This window comes from Gopherus evgoodei, chromosome 9, assembly GCF_007399415.2.
Source record: "Gopherus evgoodei ecotype Sinaloan lineage chromosome 9, rGopEvg1_v1.p, whole genome shotgun sequence".
Taxonomy (NCBI): domain Eukaryota; kingdom Metazoa; phylum Chordata; order Testudines; family Testudinidae; genus Gopherus; species Gopherus evgoodei.
Window position 1 is genome coordinate 105,640,149 of NC_044330.1, and position 23,390 is coordinate 105,663,538.

Genomic DNA, 23,390 nt, shown 5'->3' on the forward strand with positions numbered 1-23,390 from the left:
CTGAGCTCTTACAGGATCCAGGGAAAACCTGGGCGGTCAATGGACTGACTTCAGAGTCACACTTGTGCACAGTCAGAGTCAAGACAGCCTCTTCAGCGCCTGATGATGTCCCCTGGTACTTTACCCAGCCGTGATGAGTGTCAGTACATTGCTGACTGCTCCTTAAAGTTAGACAACTTCGTCTGGCCCTGCTGATCCATTACCTCCAAGTAGCGCAGGCCGGCAGTGAAAGTTAGGGTAGGGCTGTCCGTCCATCCGTCCCCCACACGCCTGTACAAATTCTAACCGGAACCTTTAAAGCTGTCCCACCTACCCTGAGATATCTTGTAACTGTGAGTAGGGGCAGGAGCACAGTTTAAAGGTTTGGGGGCACAGGACCGCCTCAGGCATCACCTCTGCACCTACCTTGCTAATGAAAGCTCTCAGGGAAGCGAAGACATGTTTCAGAGTTGCTTCTGACTGCCCGTTTTTGAGAAAGGCAAGATGAATATCAAAAACCTTTTTCATGAGTGGATTATGGCCGTCATTGTTTAAGAGTTGGTTCTAGAAAGCAAGGAGAGAATTCATTCTGCAGAAATACCCAGCATGTGTGCCTCAAAAAACCAGTTCCCTACCTTTCGTAATGGTTATTCCTCGAGATGTGTTGCTCATATCCATTCCATTCTAGGTGTGTGCACACCCACATGCGCGGCCGTCAGAGATTTTTGCCTTAGTGGTATCCGTAGGGTAGGCCGTTGCGCCCTCTGGAGTGCTGTGCTCATCTGTTGGTATATCAGACACCACCAGCCTTACATCCTCTCAGTTCCTTCTTGCTGGAAACTCCAACAGAGGGGCAGGAGGGCGGGTAATGGAATGGACATGAGCAACACATCTCGAAGAACAACAGTTACAGAAGTTAGGTAACTGTTTTTTCTTCTTCAAGTGCTTGCTCATGTCAATTCCATTCTAGGTGACTCATAAGCAGTTTCTACGGAGGTGGGCTCGGAGTTCACGGTCTTGCAGCTTGCAGCACAGCTCTGCCAAAGCCAGCATCCTCTCAAGCTTGCTGGGTAAGCATGTAATAAGATGTAAAGGTGTGGATGGACAACCAGGCAGCGGCCACGCAGATATCCTGAATCAGCACCTGGGCCAAGTGCCTTTCATCCTGTCTGCCACCACAATGAACAACGTTGACTTGTGAAATAGCTTAGTATTGTCGATGTAGAAGGCAAAGTGCCCTCCTGACGTTCATGGCACGCAACTTGCACTCCTCTTCCAATTTATGAGGCTTCAGAAAGATGGCAGGTAAGAATATGTCCTGGCTGGTATGAAACTGTGAAACTACCTTGGGCAGAAATGCTGGATGTGGCCACCCAATATGGTAGAGCACCATATTGGGTGGCTCAGAAGTAAGCACTCTGATCTCAGAGGCCCTGCGGGAAGACGTTATCGCAACCAGGAACAAAACCTTCCAGGAGAGAAGAAGAAGAGAGCAGGAAGCCAGAGGTTTGAAGGGGGGGACCTGTGAGCCATGACAGCACAAGGTTGAGGTCCAAGGGAAGGGACGAGATCTCTGACATGCAGGTAGAGACTCTCCAGACCTTTCAAAAACCATCATGTCATGAGCGAAGACTGACCTGCCCTAGAGCAGAGGGTGGAAAGCCAAAATAGCTGCTAAGTGGACTTTGACTGAAGGCAGGGACAACCCCCAGAGCTTGAGGTGCAGAAGATAATCCAGGATCACCTGCAGCGAGGCCCGGATACCCTGGTCCAAGGTCCAGCATGTGAACTTCTTCCCACTTGGCCAGGTAGGTCACTCTGGTGGAGAGCTTTCTGCTACCCAACAAGATCATTTGGACACAGGTCACTGAAGTAGAAGACCTGCTAACCCTTGCTAGACAAGGGAAAGGTGCTCTGACTAACCACCACGGGCAGTAAGAAGGAATCGAGAGGGTGTAGGGTCGGTGGCGCCTAATATACCAACACCTGAGCGCAGCATTCAAGAGGGCGCCACCGCTGACCCTACAGATACCACTATGGCAAAAATCTTCAGTGGCAGCGCACATGGGCGCGTGCACACCTAGAATGGAATTGACATGAGCAAGCACTCAAAGAAGAACTGTAAGTGACTAGGATACCCAGGCACAACAGAACATACCATTTCTTAAGCCAGACAAATAATAGTTCTACAGTGACTTGGGTAAATAAATACAGACAAACGATGGTAGAAAAATGGGAAGTCACCCCAGAGCTATATTATTTGGTCAGAGATTTTATTTTCTACACTAGATAAAAAGTCAAACGATATTACCACATTTGCAGAAGTAACTTCAAAAGCTGAGCCACTTATCTGTTACCTCTCTCAACGCAGCTCTTAAAAACATAACAAGCTTATATCACAGACACCCTGTTACAGTTGTGTAGTATTTTTTACACAGGCTGGGATCTGGCCCCAGAGAAGTAGGTGCTCTCATTTGACTAACTACACAAAGCACGGGCAATCTGTGAGTTTTTGGCTTTTACTATTTGTTTGAATTCCTAAACATGCCTACTAGCAGGATACACTTACTTATTTTATTGAACTAACTCTGTCAATAAAAGTATAAATGCCTAAGAGTCAGCTCGGGTTTTCTTTTTTTGCACTATACTTCCGTGTGGTACATCTTTATGACAGTGAGCACAAAGGAAAAGCACATGAACACGGGAGAGCATTCAGTCTAACGCAGGGTTTGCAAAGCGACACTGTTTTGGGGGTCTGCAATATACCAAAGGACAATGGTGATTTCAATGCTCACCCTGAAACACTGGGTGAAGAAAGAAATGGTATCCAGGACCGTTAAGGAAACTTCTGTGGCTGTATTGCCTTCCAGTAAGGCCTGGTGCACAATGTCTGCTTCGGAGGTGCCAGCATCTGGGAGCAGGAAGTAAAGAAAAGTGATGGAATCCTCCAGAACAATGTGCAAGTGTGGCGCTTGGGCATACACGGGGTTATAACTCCAGCTCTCCTGAGACCTCAGTGCAACAGATACTCTCCTTACCCACGGCAGACAAGGGCAGCAGCATCACCACACAGAGGGAAGCTTGTGAGTGGCCTCTTGCCACTTCCCTTGGCCCCCAAATCAGATGCAACAGGACATCCTCATCCATCAGCTGCCCTCTCCAAGCTGGATTCCTGGAGCAGAAGTGGGGCAGGCTCTCTCATGGGGGAGGGGTGACATTCACCCATGGGAAGAAGGGCCAATACAAGGCCTATACCCCACTTAAATCCCACTGAAGCCCCGTTGGCATTGGCCTCATGCTGGGAATCTGCACGGGGCGAACACCATGCAGGATGCAGCATTCCTGTCTGCTCTGCTCTCTCACTAACACCAGAGCACCATCTGTCCCTACCGGCACCCAGGAACTGGAAGTGAGATCGGAAGAGGAAAATTCCATCTACAGACGAAACGGGGGTGATTTTTAACACACCCTTTGGCATGAAGCCCCACCACGCCCCACAGTTCAAGGGGCTGCAGGGAAGAGAGGGGACCGGTGTAAAGATGCAAAGCCGAGCAGCCTGATGCAACCAAAGACAAGTGTCGTCACAAGTGGCAACACACAGTCATCGATAAAATGACGTTACCAGCCCCGTCTCTGTACATACTGTGATTGAGCGTAAATGAACTTTCCAAGCTGCTCAAGTGCTGCAACCGGGCCTGCATCACGCCAGATCTGCTGCGAAGAGCAGGCATTGTCTGCGATTTCCTGTCAACTCCGACATGCTTTGTTAGCCAGGCATCGTGAACCCTGAAAGGAGAACCCAAGATGCAGACTAGGATGGGCCTGTGGCACTGGGCTGGCATCATTACCACTGGAGCGTGAAGCAGGGAGACCCAAGTCCAAACTGCTTGTCAAGCTCATGCCAATACCAAGCAGGGCTTAATGCGGTACCTGGAGCAGGCAACAAAAAAACGCAAGGACAGCCTGTCCCTGGCTGGCCCAACGGAGCACTATGCCAATTAGTCCCAGCGGCAGGTCTGTCCCTTAAACTCTAGCATAGCCAGCAACGAAGGGGCTGCTCTGCAGCACCTCTGAGAATCAGGCCCCGAGCCAGACTTGTGAACTGAGACCCACCACTTGCGGCTTCACGCTAGCAGAAAGCTATACAAATATATCTCAGTGAAGGGCTGGCTGGGTCAGAGAAAGGGCTAGGAAGTTGCCCTCTGCTGAGCCGGAGGAAAAGAGAGAGAACTGAGAGAAGTGTAGCTTCCCTCCTCTGTTAAAACCAGAAGGGAACTCCCCACTTCCTCTCCCTGGCTGGGGTGAGCAGGGCTCCCCAACAGCTCCCTCTCCCCGCACTGGATCCGAGTGCTCCCCTGTTCATTCTCATGTAGTCTCCATCGGGCAGGTGGCGTGCAGGAAGAAACCGCTAGCAAAAGGAGTACAATACCTGGCTATATTTCTCTTCCCCGTGTATCTGAAGTGGAACAAACAGACTCTAGAAAGAAAAACATTGTAAATGTCAGGAAGGAGACTGAGCTGTTTGACTTTAACCAGTACACGTCTGGGTGTGTGGGTTTGGGTGTCTGTATTTTAACTCTGTGCTCAGCGTGTAGGCCCTCAGCCCCCCCAAACACACTCCTATCTACTCCCCCACCTGTGCTGCCAGACGCATTAGAAAGTGAGACTGCGCTGGTATTTCCAGAGCCTTTGATGTGATCACCTTCTCCTGTTATGCAATGGAACGCTCTTTGCACAGAATCAGTGCCAATCACTGTCAGCTTGCCAGCCCGGCCTCAGGTATCTAATACTGCTCCTCTGGGGCTGTTACCCTACAGTCTGCAATGGCTGACCCTAGATCATTCCTCATGTGAAGCAATATTATACAAACTACTTTTCTACCTCCTAGTAGGCTGCATCTTGTGTGGAACGGAGCAGCATGTACCGTGTACAGTCCATGGAGGGATGGTTTCATTTTACCTACGTATGTTACATAACAAACGTCTCATGTGCAATTCGAAGCATAGATACAGTCTCCTGATACTTACTCCAGAAGTACGAGGACATTTATCAGCTCAGGGGGGGATATTTTGTTCCAATAGGTGAGAAGTGTATCTGAAAATGAAACAAACCCACTAAGAATATATAACATTTAAGACCGTCACAGAGGGTCTTTGCAGGCTAAATCATCCTGTGACCACTGGCCCGTGGAAATCTCTCTTTGCAGCCACACAAGCATGTGTCTTTTCATACTGGCCATTTGATTCTTCACCTCCCTGGAGGCCTTTGCCAAGCCTGCTCATCCAATGAAATGGTGCAGGGAGCTCCAGTGGAGGTGTTTCCAGCCATGGAGGGGAACAGCCCCTAAGCAGACGCTCCCCTTTCCCACTAACACATTTTTGAAAATGATGAAATAAGACATAGCTGAGCAAGGCTGGGATCCGCCTGACCCCTAGTGATGGATGTGGTACCTGTGGGCTCGCCCTCTTTCCTGTGATGGGAGCTCCTCTACCTAACCAGGCTCCAGCTGGGATCCCTTCGCTCCCCCTCAACTCAACAGTGTGGGAAGGGCCGGAGTTCGCAGCCCTTGATTCCAGTCTTAGGCCTTGGCAGCCCCAGCTGACTGTGGGAGACGGCTGGGCTTAGCGAGGGGAGGTGCAGCCTTCCCCCCAGAAATGAGTTCACTTACTGTACATTTCTGGTAACACAATGAAAACCAAGGGCACACAACCGGCACCCCCACTTCTGTGATGCCCCAACACACCCTGCTGCAATATATGGTATAGAGACCACCTGAGCAATGGTGCTTTACCAGACCCTGGGCCCATGCTGGTGTCTGACTGGCACAGCCTGGGGTGGGGAACAAGAGGGCGTCTAACTCCCAGAAGTCTCTCCATGGTCCTTGCAGCACTGGGGATGCCCCCTCTTGCCCCTCACACTAGGGCCTGTCAGGTGAGGAAGTGTATCGCTGCTTCTGGTGGCCCCGCATTATTCCTGTCCTGGGGGAGATCTCCTCGCCTTTACGGCTGCTACACACCACGGCATACAGGGGCTGTGGTGGGGACCAGACCCATCTCCCTAAGCACACAGTACAGTGAGCATCACTAACCTTCAGAGACCATTTTAATGACGTAGAGGTAGCACATTAGGAGACTCCTGATCTCATACTGGTCCAGCCTACTGTGATGGGACACGTTACTCCTCGTGGAACTTCTCCGGCTCTAACCACCACAAAGATACGTGTTAGAAAACCATCCTGAAGCACAGAGAGCCAGGTCCCTCCTTTGAATGGAGCCTAGGTTGCCCCCAATCCGAGGCTGCTTCCACCTGATGGCTAATTGGTGGCTTAGGTGAAATATGCTGGTGGCTGAAATCTGCGTGTTGGGGCGGGATGTTCCCATGTCACCCAAGCCACTGTGAGATCAAGCAGGAGCTGGCACTTGCCAGGGTCTCGGCTCACAGAAGGGGAATGTGGAATAAATGATCTCCACCATGGAGCAAGCAGAATGAAACCGCACGCACCCTCTTGGCTCCCTGGGCTGGTCAGTTCTGGCTAAAGCCCCAGACAGGGTTTTTTTGGTTTGTTTTTTTTAGCTGGGCCCCAGGGTCATACAGAATAGACAGACATTTTTAGTTTCTGATTTATCTCGAACAGGCCAGGGGCATGAGTCACTGCACACACAGAATGAGCATTGCGCTGTTTGTATGTGCCAAATTCTACTTATTAAATCCACATGCCACTCAATGCTGGAAGACAGGAGGCGCACAGATGGCATCGGAGAACAGTGCACATACTACACCATGCAGCTCTAAAGACCTGCACCTCTGTTGCTGTAAAACTGAGCCCTGGTACATCATGTCTATTAACAGAGAACTATTTTTTGGGTACTCTGAAAAACAAACCTTCTACTACTTGGAGGAGGACTCCCAGCTAACCAGGGTCCCTTGACAAGAATTGTGCTAAAACCAACCCTACTTGCTGCAAAGCAGAGTTGGATGTTCTCTCCAATGGGACTTATGCACATGCGTAACACTTGGCTGAATAGGAATGCTTCAATGCTCAAGCACTTGGCAGAACTGGGACTTCAGGGCTCTTGGTGGGGATACTGGACCTTCACCAGGCCCCGCCTCTCCCACCGAGAAGCTCTGCAGACTCCCTTCTGAGGATGCACTGGCAGAACCAGTGGCAGCTCTGAGAGCTTTTTAGTCACAGAGGCCAACGTTTTTAAAAGAGCATGCAGCAATTCTGCATCTGCCCCAGTTACATGTGCAAATGCCTGCTGGTCACAGGAAAGCCGGGGCAAATCCCCAGTCTCTGTGCACGCAACTTGGGCTCAGGCAGGGAACTTGCATTCTTAAAATTTGGGGCCAGATTCTTCCCTGGGTCATTTGACCAACGTTATTTCCTGTGAAGCTTTTCAAACAGAGCTGCTTTTCCTACAGCTGTGTCCTCTCCGTGTCTTCTCCCTTGAAAGTGACGAGCACTGGCAGATAAAAACCATGGTGCTCTGCTTTCAGTCCACCTAGAGAACTCACCAGGCCTTGGTCAAACATGCAGTGACCCATGGAAATCAATGGGGATCTGTGTGCGTATGTGTCAGTCATAGCACATCTGCATACAGGAGTAGAAATATTCTCTATGAATTCTGACTTTGACCTTCTATAAATCATTCATAGTGTTTTAGATCAATAGATTAAGGCATAATTAGATTATCTAGTCTGACCTCTATAAAACACAACTATAATTTTCTGTTTGCTTTAAAACTGGTTTGCAAGAAAATGATCAACATGGTGATTTTTTTTTTTTGAACAGCCCAAATGTGCCATTGCTTCTGCCATCCCACATGCATTACATTTTCCCCGGTGTTGTACTGATCAGGAGAACCCGTTGCCCCTTCTGAACTCAGAGATCCTTTCGAGTCCTCTCTTTTCATACTGTGGCCGTTCGGAAGTGCTGTACCACAGCCTAAGGAAAAAGAACAAACCCACGAAGGCACAGTTAGTGACTACATACCACTGGGAAGGGGCTTCATGAAAGATGCCTGAAGAGATGGGTACATGACTTGCAGAGAACAAATGGCAAGCGTACAAGTACTGCTGGAGCAACGATCAATCCAGAAAGAACTGATAGGAACATGCAGAGTTTAGACAAAGACGTACAAAACTTTAAGAGGTTGTTTAACAGAATAGTAGTTCAATAATGAGGTCTCTTCCAAGCCTAATATTCTATGATTCTATGTTCTGGCCCAGATTTTGTTCCACTTACTCGCACTGAGTAACACATTATTCCACTGGTAGTCCCATTGATTTCAGTGTGAGTAAGGGTGTCAGGTTCTGCCTTTTGACAATTGATTTGATAACTGTTGAATATTAACAATGGATTAGTTCCGCCAGCCTTTCTCAGCTCCCACTGAACTGACCTGGGGAAGGAGGACAGCAGAGTTTGGCAGGCCACCTATCTCCTGAGCGTAATGAGGGAAATCTATTCTTCGAATACGTCTCGGGGCTTCCCCCAAGAGCAAAGTCCTTTATAAACATTTAAGGAAAGTTTCCACTTAGCAATAATCACCCTTTGGAATGAGTAATCTCATTGGTTCCGATGCTGATGCTTAGGCCACTGTGGTTAGGTCTACATTGCAACTCGAGAGGCGATCCCAGCCCCGAAAGGCAGACCTGCCCTGGCGCTAATCTCACTAGAACAGCTGAAAAGGGCATGTGAAGCCTTGGCAATACTTCAGGCCTTCAGGGAGGGCTGTACAAACCCGCTGGGACCCTAAGCATAGAAACACACACATTGTCTGCCTGTGCTGAAGCCCGTGTTGCCACCTCTTCACTGCTGCTTTTAGCTGTGCTGACTAGACTGAATTTAGGGTGGGTATGCGTCCAGGAGCTGCACTCACATCTCCGACTATCCTGGCTACTGATTTCAACAGAGCTACTCAGTCAAAGCATGGCCGAATCTAGCCCTTGTAACCTTAAGGACACAAATTCCCTCACAAAGGGTGGGCGTACTATTGTGCTGGGCAAGGAAGGGAGCAGACTTCTGCCATTTTTAATCACTTAAAACTCTGGCCCATTGAAGATTAAGAGGACAGCCCACATTTGGTGTATTGTTCTCCTGTCTCCTTCCTTCTCTTGCTATGCATTTGGAATAATACAAGGAAAGTGCTGTTTGGTTCTACCAGCTGTTTTTAGTTTGTACTAGTGATACTTTAATTACACTTTAAATAACTCATTTACCTGTATCTTTCTCCACAATCAGACTTGATCTGTTTGAAGGGGATGTAAAATTACATAAAAACTCATCTCTCGATGCCTGCAAAACAACAGGAGATACATGTGACGGAAAAGCAATGTCAGACTATAACAGCAACTACCACCTAGATCAGCGTTGCAAATTTGGGATGAAAAATATTTAGTATGACTAAAAAGAAAAAAAAAAATCTCCTCACTCACTTCTGCCAGGATGAGGATGAATACACTAGCAGAGTTGTTCAAGGAATAGTGAAGCATTTTTACAAATGTTTTGTTAAATTTTTTTCTCCCCAAGATTTCTGTTGAAATGTTGACCAGCTCTAAAAATTTGATATTTTACTTGTCAGTCTAAAAAATTTACTTGCCCTGAATAAATGGGCAGGGACAATTTGCAAGGCTGAGCTCACTTCGGGGCCAAGCTCAGATATAAATATGCAACTCCCATTGTAAATCCACATTTGTGTGAGAGTGGGACCTGGGTTTACATTAACACATTACGACAACCCACTTTCCTCAAATAATGACACTTACATAGGGTAGATCTCAAAAGAATGTGTTATAAATGAAAGGGCAAAGCAATCTCATCTAGCAGTGCAGAGAGATTTATGTCAGAGTAGAAAAGGGATGTGAAATGAATGAAACAAGCAAGATCAAACTGGGCTATGGAAAAGAGAACACAGTTATTTGTTTATAAAGCAAAACTGAGCAGGCTACTGGCAGTACATACTAAAAACTTCAGGTAGGGTGACAGAGCTAACAGAACCGGGGGTTGGTCCCCGCGGGAAGATCAGGTCCAATGGAGCCAATTCAAGGGGGCAGGGCTACCCCTGGAACTAGAAAGGCCTGCCAGAGGCCAAGAGGAGGAAGAGTGGCTGGGGCAGGGGAGTGGAGCTAACGCTGATGGTGGGTTCCTGGAACAAGAGACCAGGTGCCCAAGAAGGTAACTCTGGGGCCAGTGTTCCAGAAGGGAAGCAAAGGTGGCTGAGAACAGAACTGGCTGTGAGGCTGAAAGAGCAGGATTACCACAGATCCCTGTGAGGGAAGGCTGTGAAACACTAGGACAAAGGGCGAGCCGAGGAACTGTTTGTGTGTGGAGTGTGCTTATGTTCAGACAAATAAACCTATTTCAAGGAGGCTGGGTCTGGCAGCGAGTGCTTAAGCTAGGAAGAAGCCCTACTCTGTCATGTATGGTGGAGAATGGGGGCGCCTCGATAGGCCCTGAGACAAGGGGAGAGTGAGGTGGATCTTTGGTGCCCAGTGAAGAAGGGAAAACGGGCATGTGGATGGTGGCCGCTCTAGTTGAGCTAGAAATCCTGAGGAAGGGAACTACCAATCCTCAGTGCACGTAGTGTTACTCACAGAATTAGACATGGCCGTGCAGGAGTATAGGGTGTCCCGGCCAGCCACTCGCTGGATATTCTCTAAGAGCAGCGCAACCAGTGGCAGATACAGCTGGGCTATTTTCGCCTGCTGGTTCTGAAAGACAATCAATGGCACAAACTGTTAAGATAACCAGCAATTTCTTCAAATGTAGGTGACACAGTTAAGCTCCTCAGCTTCTCCATGATGATCCCTGCTGATTGCTATAGCCTAGAAAGAGTTAGCTACTGCTCCGTCACTATCTTTAATATGTTTATTCGCACAACACCTCTGTGAGACAGGAAATATTAATATCCCTCTTTTATAGAGGAGGAACAGCAGGGATAAGTGACATGCCCAACATCACACAGGAAGTATGGGGCAGAACAAGCAATTGAACCAGAGTCTCCAGCTGCACCTTAAGCACTAGACCATCCTTCTTCTAAACAAGAGAGGCCTGATTTGCAAGAACATGGAGTACCCAGTAAGTGCCACTGAATCTACGAGTTGTGGCTTTTGTTCCCTTATCTTGCACGGACAAGGGACAGGGAGCTTTTCCTTGATCTCAATGATTCTTACAACATGACTTGCCAACCGCTGAGCATTGGGGCGAAGAGTTTCTAAGCTACAGAAGTCAACAGAGATCAGAGAGAAGCAAAACAAACTGATACCAAATGTTGACTGCCTAATTCCCCCGCCCCCGAAAGAGAAGAGTTACGCCGGCAGAAATCCCACATCTCAGAAGTCACTGATGGGAAAGTCATGGGGAAGCAGAACAGTTCCAACATTTAAAAATGATTTACCATAAAACTGCTGGAGTAAGAGAGGCACCCTAAACACAATGTGGGCATTTCATAGATTCATAGACTTAAGGTCAGAAGGGACCATTATGGTCATCTAGTCTGACCTGCACATTGCAGGCCACAGAATCTCACCCACTCACTCCTGTAACAAACTCCTAACCTATGTCTGAGTTACTGAAGTCCTCAAATCGTGGTTTAAAGACCTCAAGTTGCAGAGAATCCTCCGGCAAGTGACTCGTGCTCCATGCTGCAGAGGAAGGTGAAAAACTCCTTGGGCCTCTGCCAATCTGCCCTGGAGGAAAATTCCTTCCCGACCCCAATATGGCGATCAGTTAAACCCTGAGCATGTGGGCAAGACTCACCAGCCAGCACCCAGGAAAGAATTCTCTGTAGTAACTCAGATCCCACCCCATCTAACATCCCATCACAGGCCATTGAGCATATTTACCTGTTAATAATCAAAGATCTATTAATTGCCAAAACTAGGCTATCCCATCATACCATCCCCTCCATAAACTTATCAAGCTTAGTCTTGAAGCCAGATATGTCTCCTGCCCCCACTACTCCCCTTGGAAGGCTGTTCCAGAACTTCACTCCTCTAATGGTTAGAAACCTTCGTCTAATTTCAAGTCTAAACTTCCTAGTGTCCAGTTTATATCCATTTGTTCTTGTATCCACATTGGTACTAAGCTTAAATAATTCCTCTCTCTCCCTGATATTTATCCCTCTGATATATTTATAAAGAGCAATCATATCTCCCCTCAGCCTTCGTTTGGTCTGAAACCAAACCTCACCCAAATCCTTTTACCACAGTGTGAGACTGACTAGTTAGAAAAACATCAAGCTGCCTTAGAGTAATAGAGATTAGTTCTCTCTCCAGATTGCTACATATTTAATACAAGGATGCTAAATTAAGTCCTAGTCCAGCAAAGGACATGCTTAACTTCAGGTAGCCCATGGCTAATCACCTGCTTAAGTACCTTGTTGGATCAGGGCCTTATTACCTTAATGCTCAATATGGCTAAAACCAATGGGAATAAATAACTGAAGATTAAGCTATTTCCATCTTGAACTTTCCCCACAACACAGTGTCAGTTATTCAGAACCAGTCTTTAAAAAGTGATAAAATACGAATGAACTGTTTAAAACCAAAACTTTGTTGTGTGTCTTTGCATAGAAACCAAAGACATGCTGAATCGTCAGTAAAGTCATGCCTTACCTTGTGTTGATATCTATTGTCAAATGCATGCTTTATTAACAGATTCTTTAACACAGTGATGGCTGTAAATCTGATATCATAATTGTCCTGCAGAGCAAGAGCTGTTTCCCTTAGTAGCATCCCCACCAAGAAGTGGTGCCTGCAATACTCATCGGTTAAATTGTATTCAAGATTTACATCTGCAACAAAACAGAAAAACACTGAACAGTGCTCGTAATATTTTGTTTTAGAGAAAGAAAACACAGTCATGACATATTTGTAATACAGATACATTAAAGCATTCTCATGTTGGTGTGATTCAGTGACTATGAACAGCCCTGGAACTTTTGTAACCATTATTCAATGCAGCAACGTTTTGATTAAGACTGAACTGACCAGAGGTTTTGCCCACCGACTTCAATCATGTTAAAGGACACAGACACCCACTAGCTCCTCCGGTTTAGGTTCAACATTGATATTTGCTTCTCTTTTTCATGACAATGTTTTGGCAGCGCTGGAGCTAAAGGTCCTCAGAGATCCTTGTTAAATTTACCTCTCTAGGGCCCAGTTCAGCAGAGTTTTACTGAAGTCCTAGAATCACAGAGAACAGAGACGGAAGAGATTTGCTAAGACCCAACTATACCTAGCACCTGGGGACTAGCCCACTCGCGGGGTTATAATAATGACACAGCATCTTTCTGGGGCTGTTTATGTGACTGCGAACTAACAAGCAAGCGAGAAGCTCACGCCCTGGAGTGAGAGCGGCACTCTGCGGGTGATGGTGAATGGGTGGTGGAACGAGAGACATCATGGCAGTGATGCCTAGTTTCAATAGGCCACTTGGCGCAGCGGCTTGGGAAGGAATCTGCACACCGAGTCAGGATGCTGGTTTATTTTGCATCCACAATGGCAGCACTGCCTCCTTCAGACCAGGTCAGACCGCAAAGGAAAGGGTTATAATACTGCAGAGTCCCAATACACAGGAGATAGCTTCTTGCAATTACTGTACAAGATCAAGCTGCAGGAAGAGCTAAAACATATGAGAGGCACATGAGGACACACCTTCACTGCCCAGCCCTGTCCCTGCGGCTGCTTTATAACATGCCCCCGAGGGCCTGGGGAGCTAACCGGGCAGGGGGTTTAATGCCCTGCTTGCCAGGAGCTGTGATGGCTTCACCTCTGCCAGCAGACATCTTTTGCTATTCCCGACACAGCCTCTGCAGCACGGCCACCATAGAGCAATGCAGCCCAGCATTTCACTGCTTAGGGTGGTTTAACTTCACCAAGGCCAGCTCCTGTTGTGCTCTCCCCTAATGCACGCCCACACAGAGTCTGCATAGCCCGCAAGCTCCCAGTCTCGTGGACATGACACAATTTGTGTGGCCTTTCCCCCGAGCGAACAGCCACCTTATTCTTGGCTCAGATGCCTTTTGGAAACTCCCACAAGTATGGAAGGCTCCCCTGATACACCTGGTTAAGCCTGGGGTGTCTAGACAGCTTTGAAAATCCCACACTAAATTTTCCAACAGCTGTGTCACGCTGCTTACAGAAACAATAGATATTTTAAATTCTGCTGATCCATATCGTCCAATACAACGTTAATTGAACTGTGAATTCTTGATTAGGAGAAAACAGAAAGCAAGCTGGAGAAGGTATCTAGCATTGATTGTTAACTGTTTTAGTAAAAGTCTACGTCTATTACACAATTTGGTTATTTTAGTTAGTTGGGTGCAAGCAAGCTAGTTGATTTGAAGCTGTGTACTTAATTTGACATTAGCTGATTCAACGATCCCAGTCGAACCTACCTACTGAAGTGAACCGTTCCACAGCAAATGAAAAAAAATCTAATTAATATGTAAAAAGAAAAGGAACAAATAAAAATACAGCAAAACTGAACAGTATTAAGTAATCCTGCCCTCAGCCTTGGGCAGGGGACAGTCTTGATGGTGTTGTTACACACTGTTAGCACATTAACAACGAGGAGTCCGGTGGCACCTTAAAGACTAACAGATTTATTTTGGCATAAGCTTTTGTGGGTAAAAAACCCAGTTTGGGCATCAGCTTTCGTGGGTAAAGAACCAACTTTGGGCATAAGCTTTTGTGGGTAAAGAACCGACTTCTTCACATATTGTAACTTGCGTTTTTACTAATCTGTTGTTTAGCTGGCTGACAGTGACCTGGAAAACCTGGCCAGTGTTAGCTCTGTTTACAAAAGCAGTGTCAAACTCTAGCTGCTGATGAAACACAGATGTCTTTTAGGAAACCTACAGGGGGAGGGAGGGGATGTGAAAACTGACTTCTCATTATCCCTGCCCTGGAAAGCCACAGACAAACTGCTCTGAGATGCCTCTGGAATGGAGTGTGACCCGGAGCGGGCACGGTCTGCATGCAACGTGTCTGTTCACACCACGTCCCCTGTTCCCAGCCCTATGTAAACTAGTCCTTTTCCAGCATGACCGCAGTACTAAAGGAGTGGCGTGAAGGGTTATTTTCTTGGTTCAGATAACTCCATACACCATGAACTACACCTACAGACCTGCCCGCTTCACCACGGACATGCCCCAGTATGCTCCTCTGCAATGGCAGGCAGAACGGACATGTCAGTGCCACTTCTATCGTGTGCACATTTGAGGAGGGGGCTGTGCCACTTTCTCACGTCAGCCAGATCCTGGTGAACTGATTCACACTCATTAACATATGCACTTTTTTTTTTTAAAGGAAGGAAAACGACTTAAATGGCAGACCCTGGCAGCAGTGAACTACAGGGCAGGAGCTCAGTGGCTTTTAGTTTTCCAGTCTGAATGCTGTAAGTACAGAAACGTACATTAACCAAGTCAGAGCATCCCTATCCGATTGCGTTACCCATAAGCAGTCAGCAGACATCCCAGCCCAGTGTGTAACATCTCCTCTCTTTCCCAGCCACTTCCAGCAGTGCATGCTATTACACCGGGCCAGACGGACAAAAGTCCAGCTTTACGCGAGTGTGACGCAGATTAGTCTGGGCCAGGCAGCTCAGAGAAGTAAGTAATGCGAGAAAACAGACAGGAAGATGCTGATCTGTCGCAGGCGCTCCAACGGAACGCAGTTCGCCTTGGCGCTCCCTCCAAGGTAGGGCAGTGCTGTTATCCCCATGGGACAGACGGGGGACTGAGGAGACATATATGCTGCAGAAAATCCCATGATGGCGAGTCTCAGAGCCTGCAGACTTGGGCTTGCAGAGCTCAAATGACAGAACTAACAATAGCCATGCAGCCATTCCTGCTCTGGTTCTGAAGCCCAGCAATGGGGGTAGGGGCTCAGAGCCTGGGCAGGCACATTTACACAGCTATTTTTAGTGCCATAGCACCAGCCCCGCGAGCCCAAGTCTGTAGACCTGAGAGCTCTGAGACTTACCACCACGGGTTTGTTTTTGTTTTGTTTTGTTTTTCTCCAGTGTAGACATACTTCGAGGCACAGAGACCCGGTCACCCACTGAACCAGCAGCACAGTGGGGAATTAAACCAGGTCTCCTGTGTCACAGGTTAGTGCCCTGCCCCTGGGAACAGCCATCCTCTTTGGGGACGGAGCTTGGAGGTTGTGGGAAAGGGCAGTTAGATACACTACATACAACGTAGTCACTGAACCCTGTCCAGAAAGCTCAGTGAGTTTATTTAAACTTAGGAAAGTGCTGACCAAGTGTTGTAGTTACATGGGCCCAGGAACACAGAAGCATTAAAATTAAAATGGGGCTCACCGAGGAGCGTTACATAAACTTAACCACCGAGGGACCCCATCAAGGCCACCGAGGGAACCCACCACAGCTGATAAAGTGGGGCTCTCTCACCAGTTCAACAGGAAAAGGACGTACCTTGAACTCTCTGAAGTCTCGGTTTGGCAAAGGTCATCGGTAAATTTAAAGGAATGTAATGCTCATGATTGCAAATTGTTTGCAGAAATTCAAACTTGAATTCAACCAGTATCTGGATAAAAGATGTAAGATTTTAGTTTGAGTAGCTCATTGCCAGTTGGCACTCAACGTACGTCTTGTTCTCCGTTTGTGGAGCTAGCACAGGAATGGTGTTTGCACGATACCAGTTTGGTCTCAATAGTATCAATGACTGATTAGGGCTGATTTATGTCCTGCTTCCTGCCTCTTCTCTCCAGTCATTATAAGCCACCGTGACCTCTTGTCCTCCACTACCCCGCTCTTTGTCTCCTCCGCTACCCCCGCTCTTGATACCCTGGACCTGATACTCCCTAGCATCTCTTTAGTTTGGTTGCTCCAATTCTCTCAGGTTGTTTTAAAATTTAGAACGGTACTGGTGCTCTTGGAGCACACGGAGATGCTGCTACACTTCGGTGATATTGCAGCAATTGTGTCCATGTGGCAGCCAATTACAGTGCAAAATAATTACTGCAAAACTCTGTTTGGTGCTGACAAATAACCCCCCCCCCACAATGCTATTTCAATAAATCCGATGCTCACCTTAGGGTCTTTGCGGCTGAATCCAGAAACGTAGTCATTTATCAAATTAAAAATAAACCCTCTGTCCATAAATGTCAAGCAGCGCTGCAGAAAGCACAGTGAAGCATGTCAGCAATCATTAGAAAAGAACGTCACCATCCTAAATCTTCTCTACACCCCAAGAGTCAATTCACCAAGAGTCCTGCCAAGAGTCAAGCTGTGTCCTTCTGCAGGGCTAATCAAGTCTCATGTGATCTATAAGCCTTTTTCTCTGAAATGTACTGAATGATCTCACTTCAGTCTCAACGGGACATGAGAAACATTCAAATGAGAGTGCACACATTTAACACAGCCTTGGCACAGCTGCTAGGCATGATGGCAGGCCCTATATTAAAAGTGGAGAGTCCCCATTGCTTCTTACCTGCTACAAAAGCTAACCATGACAGAAAGTGTCTGAGTCACGGGACATGCAGAGATGACGCAGCAAAGCCATGTCTGCCCGGCTTGTGAATTCACAGCCTGTTCAGTGCCGCTAGCTGCCTTTTATTTATTAAGCCTGGGAGAGAGCAGGAAACGACTGACCTTCAGGAAGTTGGCCAAGCTAAAGTTGACATTCCTTGACTCCTCGGGGATTTCACTGTAGCGAATAGTCACATGGGGAATTATGGCAAGAAGCAGTGAATGTAAAACATGATGGTAGGAGTCAGGAAACCGCTGGGCTCTGGGAAGCTGAAATCAAACACCACAGCGTACAATCAGGTCTGAGAGATGGGAGTCCATGTGAAAGCTCCCTTTAAGCATTCACGTAAAGAAATGTTTAGACAGACACCAGAAAATGGTGCATCGTGTGCCCCTCAAGTGGCTGGGAGACTAGAGGAGAACAGCCTACTACTGCTACCAACTAATGGAGCTACTCCTTTAGCTCAAGTACAGGAGGTCTGTGCTGCACTGACCATAAGAAAAAGACCACAAATGTTTATAGTGACATAAAATTACAATGGAGGGGAAGTGGGGAGAGGGAAGAAAAAAATATCTGGCTGGGGGGTTTTTTTGGTTTGTTTAGAAAGATTTACACATTTTGTTTGAGGATTAAGTTTGCAGAATAGTTTTCTGAATGAATATTGCGTTGTGACATCTCTCTTTGGTATGGGTCATGGGCAGTCATGCTTACCTTGATTTTGTTTTCCTCTAACAGGTACATTGCCATCGACTTTGCCAGTGCTTCAAAGAAAAACCAGGAGTACTAGAACAAACAAATGGAGATCAGTTCGATCTCCCAACAAGATTGAGCGCATTGGTCTGAATCAAAAAATGCAGCCTTGTAATGACTGGAGGAGTAATACGGATGACAGTTTAAACCATGAGCATCCCTTCATGCACGTCTTAAATAAGCCTTTTAAACTGAATCCAAAACACAGATGTAAGGTGCTGCTCGTAAGTAGATTACAGCTTCAAAATGCTTGCATCTACCACCCCCCCTTGCACTTGGATCCAAGCAGGTCAACCCTGACACTTGGACAGAGTCCCCCTGAAATCAGTGGGTCTCCCTCAGGTGCAAGGGTCTGCCTGGAGAAGATCCACTTTCAGGATCAGGGGCTACGTTGTTATGCAAAGGCACATAGGAAGGGCCAGCTGACGTCACTGGGGCTGGAATGGGGGGTAAGGCAGCACATTACGGGCACAAAGAACATTATGCATGGGCAGGGGGAGGGCACAGAAAGGGAAACGTTCCTAGGCTACAGGAGGCAGAAATGCAAAATCAGCACTGTAAGGAACACTCTCCCTGAGTGGAGTCTGGAAAGCGGTGACATTGTATGTCAAATGAATGAATACAATTGCACACAGAGAAATCCGGGAGGTGCATCAGAGTAGGAATCAGTCACAGCTGTGTTTCCTACAGGCAGAGCAGGGATCAGTGTCCACTGGGAGCGGGACCTGGGAACAGATTAGAAAGGCTCACCCAGGCACAATGAGACTCTGATCTTGGGGATGAGTTTGAGCGGACAGAAGTGGCTTTGTAACACGGAGCCCCTGACCTTTCCCCCTTTCTTCTCCAGCAGTTTACAGTAAATGGCCAGCTACCTCTTTACCTTGAGCAGCTTATTGATGGCTAGGAAATCTGCTGACTGCTTCAGCACTGTGGCCATTGCAGTGGCCAGGATTTCATGGGTCGTCTTTGCCTGCGAGGTGCTGGGTTTCTCTGCACGGAAACCATACTACAAAGAAACAGGGACATCATCAGGCCAGTGAGGTGCTTGCTCGTGGTGAGGAATTTTCCAGGCCACAGCATTGTCCTCACTGACCTTTATGAAGGACCGTAAGTAATGATCTAGTCCTTCCTCATGGCACTTGGACACGATGTGGAGAAGAACCCTACAAAAACAAACCATGGGGTTCTGCTCACTACAAAGCACTCAGTGACATGCAAGGGTGAGCTCATCCAGCTCGCGAACAGAGCATTCGGGCTTCGTCCTACTGCAACAGTAGTGTAACAGCCAGAGTCCCTGCAGCTGGTGTGATCAGACACGCTTCCCAAGTGTGAGCCCTTTGGCCGCGGAGGAGGTTCACCCTAGAGACTTTCTAGCCCGACTGAATGCCCTCAAACTCTGTGGGGATGAGAGAGAGAGGGCTAGGGCAGAACAGAAGCCCCCCTGCCCTTCCAATGTGTGCAAGCCTGCAGTGTTTGGTTAAATCTAGCGGCCTGATTCTCCTCTCCGACTGGTGGAAGTCATGAGGCGCTGCAGTGGAGCTGCAACAGTGTGTAACGATGTGACAAGTGAACCAGGCCCCAGAGATGTTTAACACATCACTTTGTTTACCTGCATTTTGACTGTGTCTTAGATTGCCAGGAGCAAAAGGTGTTTTAAAAAGCAACTTTACTACTCACTGCTACACCTGGGGTTTCCTCTCTACATCTTTCTCAGCTGAGGCCAGGGAGACCTGCAGCCCAGCCAGCTGCCCTCTGGCTTTCACCCCCTGGCCCAGAGCTACAGCATCGGGCTTCCAAACACTGCAGGGGAATTTGCAAATTCCAACACAAGCCAGTTTTCACTGGAGATCTAAGAAATGTGGAAACCTTCCCATTGATGCTGGAGTTTCTCAAACCTATTTTTTCAAAATCTAAATCAACCCAGCAGAGTTATTGGAAAGGGCCAGCTGATCACACCCACCCGCATTCCTCCTTGCGCTGCGTCTTCTCCTCCAAATCCTCCTGCCAGGAGTGCTCCACGTCTCTACTCCCAGCAACCCCTCCAGACCCTTTCCTCCTGAATGACACTTCTGCAAGGGGTGGCAAGTTGTATGAGAGCGTGGGGGCCTGGCTCCACTAAAGTTCGGAGCCGGGTCTCTCCCCCGGCCCCACCTGCCGCCCCTGCGCACCTCCCCTGGAGCATCCCCCTGGCCCCGCCTGCTGTCCCCAGGCAACTTAAAAGGGCCCCTCTCACCAGCACAACGGTGCTAAGGTGACTTCCTGCCTGCCTGCTACACTTCACACCCTGGGGGCCCCTGGGGGAGGGGCGCATGTCTCTGCACACTGTCCCCACCCCAAGCTGTGGCCAGTTGGAGCTGCAGGGGCAGTGCCTGTGGGCAGCAGTGCATGGAGACCCCTCCGGCCCCCTGCCTAGGAGCTGCTGCCAGTGGCGGGTGTGGGTCACTTTCAGGAGCTGCCAGAGGTAAGCACTGCATCCCCACACCCCCACCGCCTGCCTCAGCCCAGACCCCACACCCAAACTCCCTCCCAGGGCCCACTCCCTGCACCTCAACCCCCTCCCCCAGCCCAGAGCCTGCACCCCCTACTGTACCCCAACCCCAGCCCAGAGCCTGCACCCAGCATCCCCTACTGCACCTCAACCCCCTGCCCCAGCCCAGGGCCTGCCCCCAAACTCCCTCCCAGAGCCCACTCTATGCACTCCAACCCCCTGCCCCAGTCCACCACCCAAACTCCGTCCCAGAGCTGTGCACTAAGGGGAATGAGACTTCATACATGGCTGTGCAGTTCTGTGCATATTCAGCACGAGGTCTTGAACCTGGGGCTCCTGGGTCACCAGGTAACCTTCATATCCCAGCAACCATCCAGCAGCTTGTTAGCGGGGGTAGGCTAAGCAGGTCATGGAATCCCAGCCCCGCCAGAGGCCCTGCCCACAGGAGCCCTGATTGAAGGAGCACCTGACCCCACCAACAGGCCCAGCTGCACTATTTAAGCCAGAAAGAGGCACAGGAAGTTGGCTGTGCAATTGGCGAGCTCCTGGTTGGCTGCTACATTGGAGCTGCCTTCCAGTCTTGCCTGCTTCCCTGCCTCGTTCCTGCTTCCCTGACCAGCTCCTGGTTCCTGTCCCTGTTCTTCTGGCTCCAGCTCCGGCTCGGACCCTCAGCTCGGATTCTGGGCTTTGGCATCCAGCATTTGATTCTGGTTCTCACCGTCAGCTCCAGCTCCTAACTCCTACTCGGACCTCTAGGCCTGACCGCCCATGTCCCAGCCTGTAACAGGCAGTGCTAGATAAGTGATTTTTAATAATACTAGACAATGAACCAATTCTAATTCAGGCTCTAGGATCTGGTGGGAAGTGACAGTTCAGAGTAGACAGGTGACTCCAGTCTCACTCAAACAATGTCGGGATCCTCAAGACAATTAGGGTTAGATTCTTCAACCTTTACTCACGCTGAGTAACATTTACTCCTGCCCCAAACAGGACCACTCATAAGAGCAAATTCTGCCCAGCACAGCTTAGGAAGAACCTGGCCCCCCAAAAATAAAGTTTTGAAGCCAAGTAAAATAACAAAAGGGGGAAAATCCAATTCCCCTGATCTCTGATTTCATCTCCAAATACTTTTAAATAAAAAAGGCAAGATCTTTTGCTAAAGCAAGCTGGCTTCCAACTCTGTCTGTGGAGGTTAGCAAGACTTTTAATAGAAATATCAGTTGCGGGAATGCTATGTTTTTTTCTTTTTTTGGTGATGGAATGTCAGAATTCCTTTGAAAAAAATCTGAATTACAGCTTTATATTTATAGTGGAAGAAAGCCGCAAGGTTAGCAGACTCTTACATGGTGCAGTTGACAGCTACTTCATCCTCCTGGCTCACATTTGTGAGGACTCTGAACAGTTGCATAAGAATTACCGGTAGAAACTGTATCATCACTTGGCTCTCCATGGCATGCAAACACTAGAACAAAGGTTCAAAACACATGGCTTTTAGCCTAATATGTTACAGATGTTGCCCTGTGTTTACTTTGCACAGAAATGTTTGCACCAGTGCAGGCATAAATAAAGGCGAGGGCTTCCCAGCTGGAAAGAAAGGAGGAGAGGCTGGAATTACCCAGCCAGCTCCTCCCACCAGTAAAAGCAGATAATTCCCAGGGCTCATAAATACTGCCCTCAGCTGTGCCCCGACAGCCAGCACTGTCTTGGAATGACTCAGCTGCCTTTCTGAGAAGTCACATGCTCGCTCCGGAGGGCCTCATATATCCCAAAGAGTCAAGCTGAAGTTTTGATCCCCACTCTCTTTTTGTGATTGGGGGAAAAAACGTTCCAAAGCAACTCTGGCACTTTGGTGCCTAACTTCCACTGATGTGCAATGGTACTCAGGCTCCCAAGTGCCTGGCTCCAGTTTTGAACATGGGACTTAGGAGCTTTTGAAAGTTTGAATATTAACTTACTGTCACTCGGCCATTTCCCAGGCCCACGTCCATACTGAGGGACGTAAAGAAAAGTGCTCTCATTTTCAGAGGTGCTAAGCCCTGACTCTGACATGGACTCCCTCTACGACCTTGGCAATGTGACACAACATCTCTGCCTCAGTTTCCCCATCTGTGAAAGAGGACTAACAATTGCTACTTGCCTATCTCAGGGGCTGAGGCTTCATTAGATTATCTTTGTAAAGTGTTTTGAACATGGAAACTACTATTTAAGTGCTCACCATTATTATTAAAGGTGTGATTATTTTTATTCCTTAAAACAATATTTAGATCTATGAAATATAGCCAATTATTTTTAACACTAAATGATCTACCTCTTTGCTATAGAATCATACTTGAAGACAAGTTCTTATCATAAAGTTATCAGAAATGGTGAACAGAAAGTTTTGTCCTGTTTAGAAGTTACTGTTTATTAAAACTTGGGCCTGATCCTACAACCCACCTTCAGATTTCAGTGGGATGACTCACCTGCATCAGGATTGGAGTTCCTTTAAAATTAAAATTCAATTCTGAGCTATCAGCCACATAGGCCAAATTTCAAGATGGCAAAAAACCTCAAAAAACAACAAAAAACGCTGCACACTGATTATAAATTGCTGCAAATAAGAGATTATGCTAATCCAAAGGCATCTTCAGTACCTACAGCAGCATGGGAGTATAGGTGCAATATAAAATATCATT

The 23,390-nt window shown here is 47.9% G+C and overlaps 1 protein-coding gene across 9 annotated transcripts in view; it reads right to left on the reverse strand.

The window, feature by feature from the left end:
- The window catches only part of DOCK11 (dedicator of cytokinesis 11), a 121,376-nt gene that overhangs the window by 38,692 nt on the left and 59,294 nt on the right, over positions 1 to 23,390 (reverse strand). For 6 of the 9 annotated variants that reach the window (XM_030574596.1, XM_030574595.1, XM_030574594.1 and 3 more), the window contains 18 exons: positions 22,059 to 22,177; positions 19,321 to 19,390; positions 19,108 to 19,233; positions 18,189 to 18,260; positions 17,600 to 17,746; positions 17,039 to 17,122; positions 16,421 to 16,532; positions 14,379 to 14,417; positions 12,595 to 12,773; positions 10,573 to 10,689; positions 9,199 to 9,274; positions 7,812 to 7,924; positions 6,068 to 6,179; positions 5,007 to 5,073; positions 4,409 to 4,456; positions 3,623 to 3,765; positions 2,775 to 2,890; positions 406 to 543 (listed from right to left, as the gene is read on the reverse strand). In XM_030574596.1, coding sequence (XP_030430456.1) covers positions 406 to 543; positions 2,775 to 2,890; positions 3,623 to 3,765; positions 4,409 to 4,456; positions 5,007 to 5,073; positions 6,068 to 6,179; positions 7,812 to 7,924; positions 9,199 to 9,274; positions 10,573 to 10,689; positions 12,595 to 12,773; positions 14,379 to 14,417; positions 16,421 to 16,532; positions 17,039 to 17,122; positions 17,600 to 17,746; positions 18,189 to 18,260; positions 19,108 to 19,233; positions 19,321 to 19,390; positions 22,059 to 22,177 — 1,878 coding nt within the window. The remainder of the gene's footprint in view (positions 1 to 405; positions 544 to 2,774; positions 2,891 to 3,622; positions 3,766 to 4,408; positions 4,457 to 5,006; positions 5,074 to 6,067; positions 6,180 to 7,811; positions 7,925 to 9,198; positions 9,275 to 10,572; positions 10,690 to 12,594; positions 12,774 to 14,378; positions 14,418 to 16,420; positions 16,533 to 17,038; positions 17,123 to 17,599; positions 17,747 to 18,188; positions 18,261 to 19,107; positions 19,234 to 19,320; positions 19,391 to 22,058; positions 22,178 to 23,390) is intronic. The other 3 variants (XM_030574598.1, XM_030574597.1, XM_030574602.1) reach the window with 2 other exon arrangements.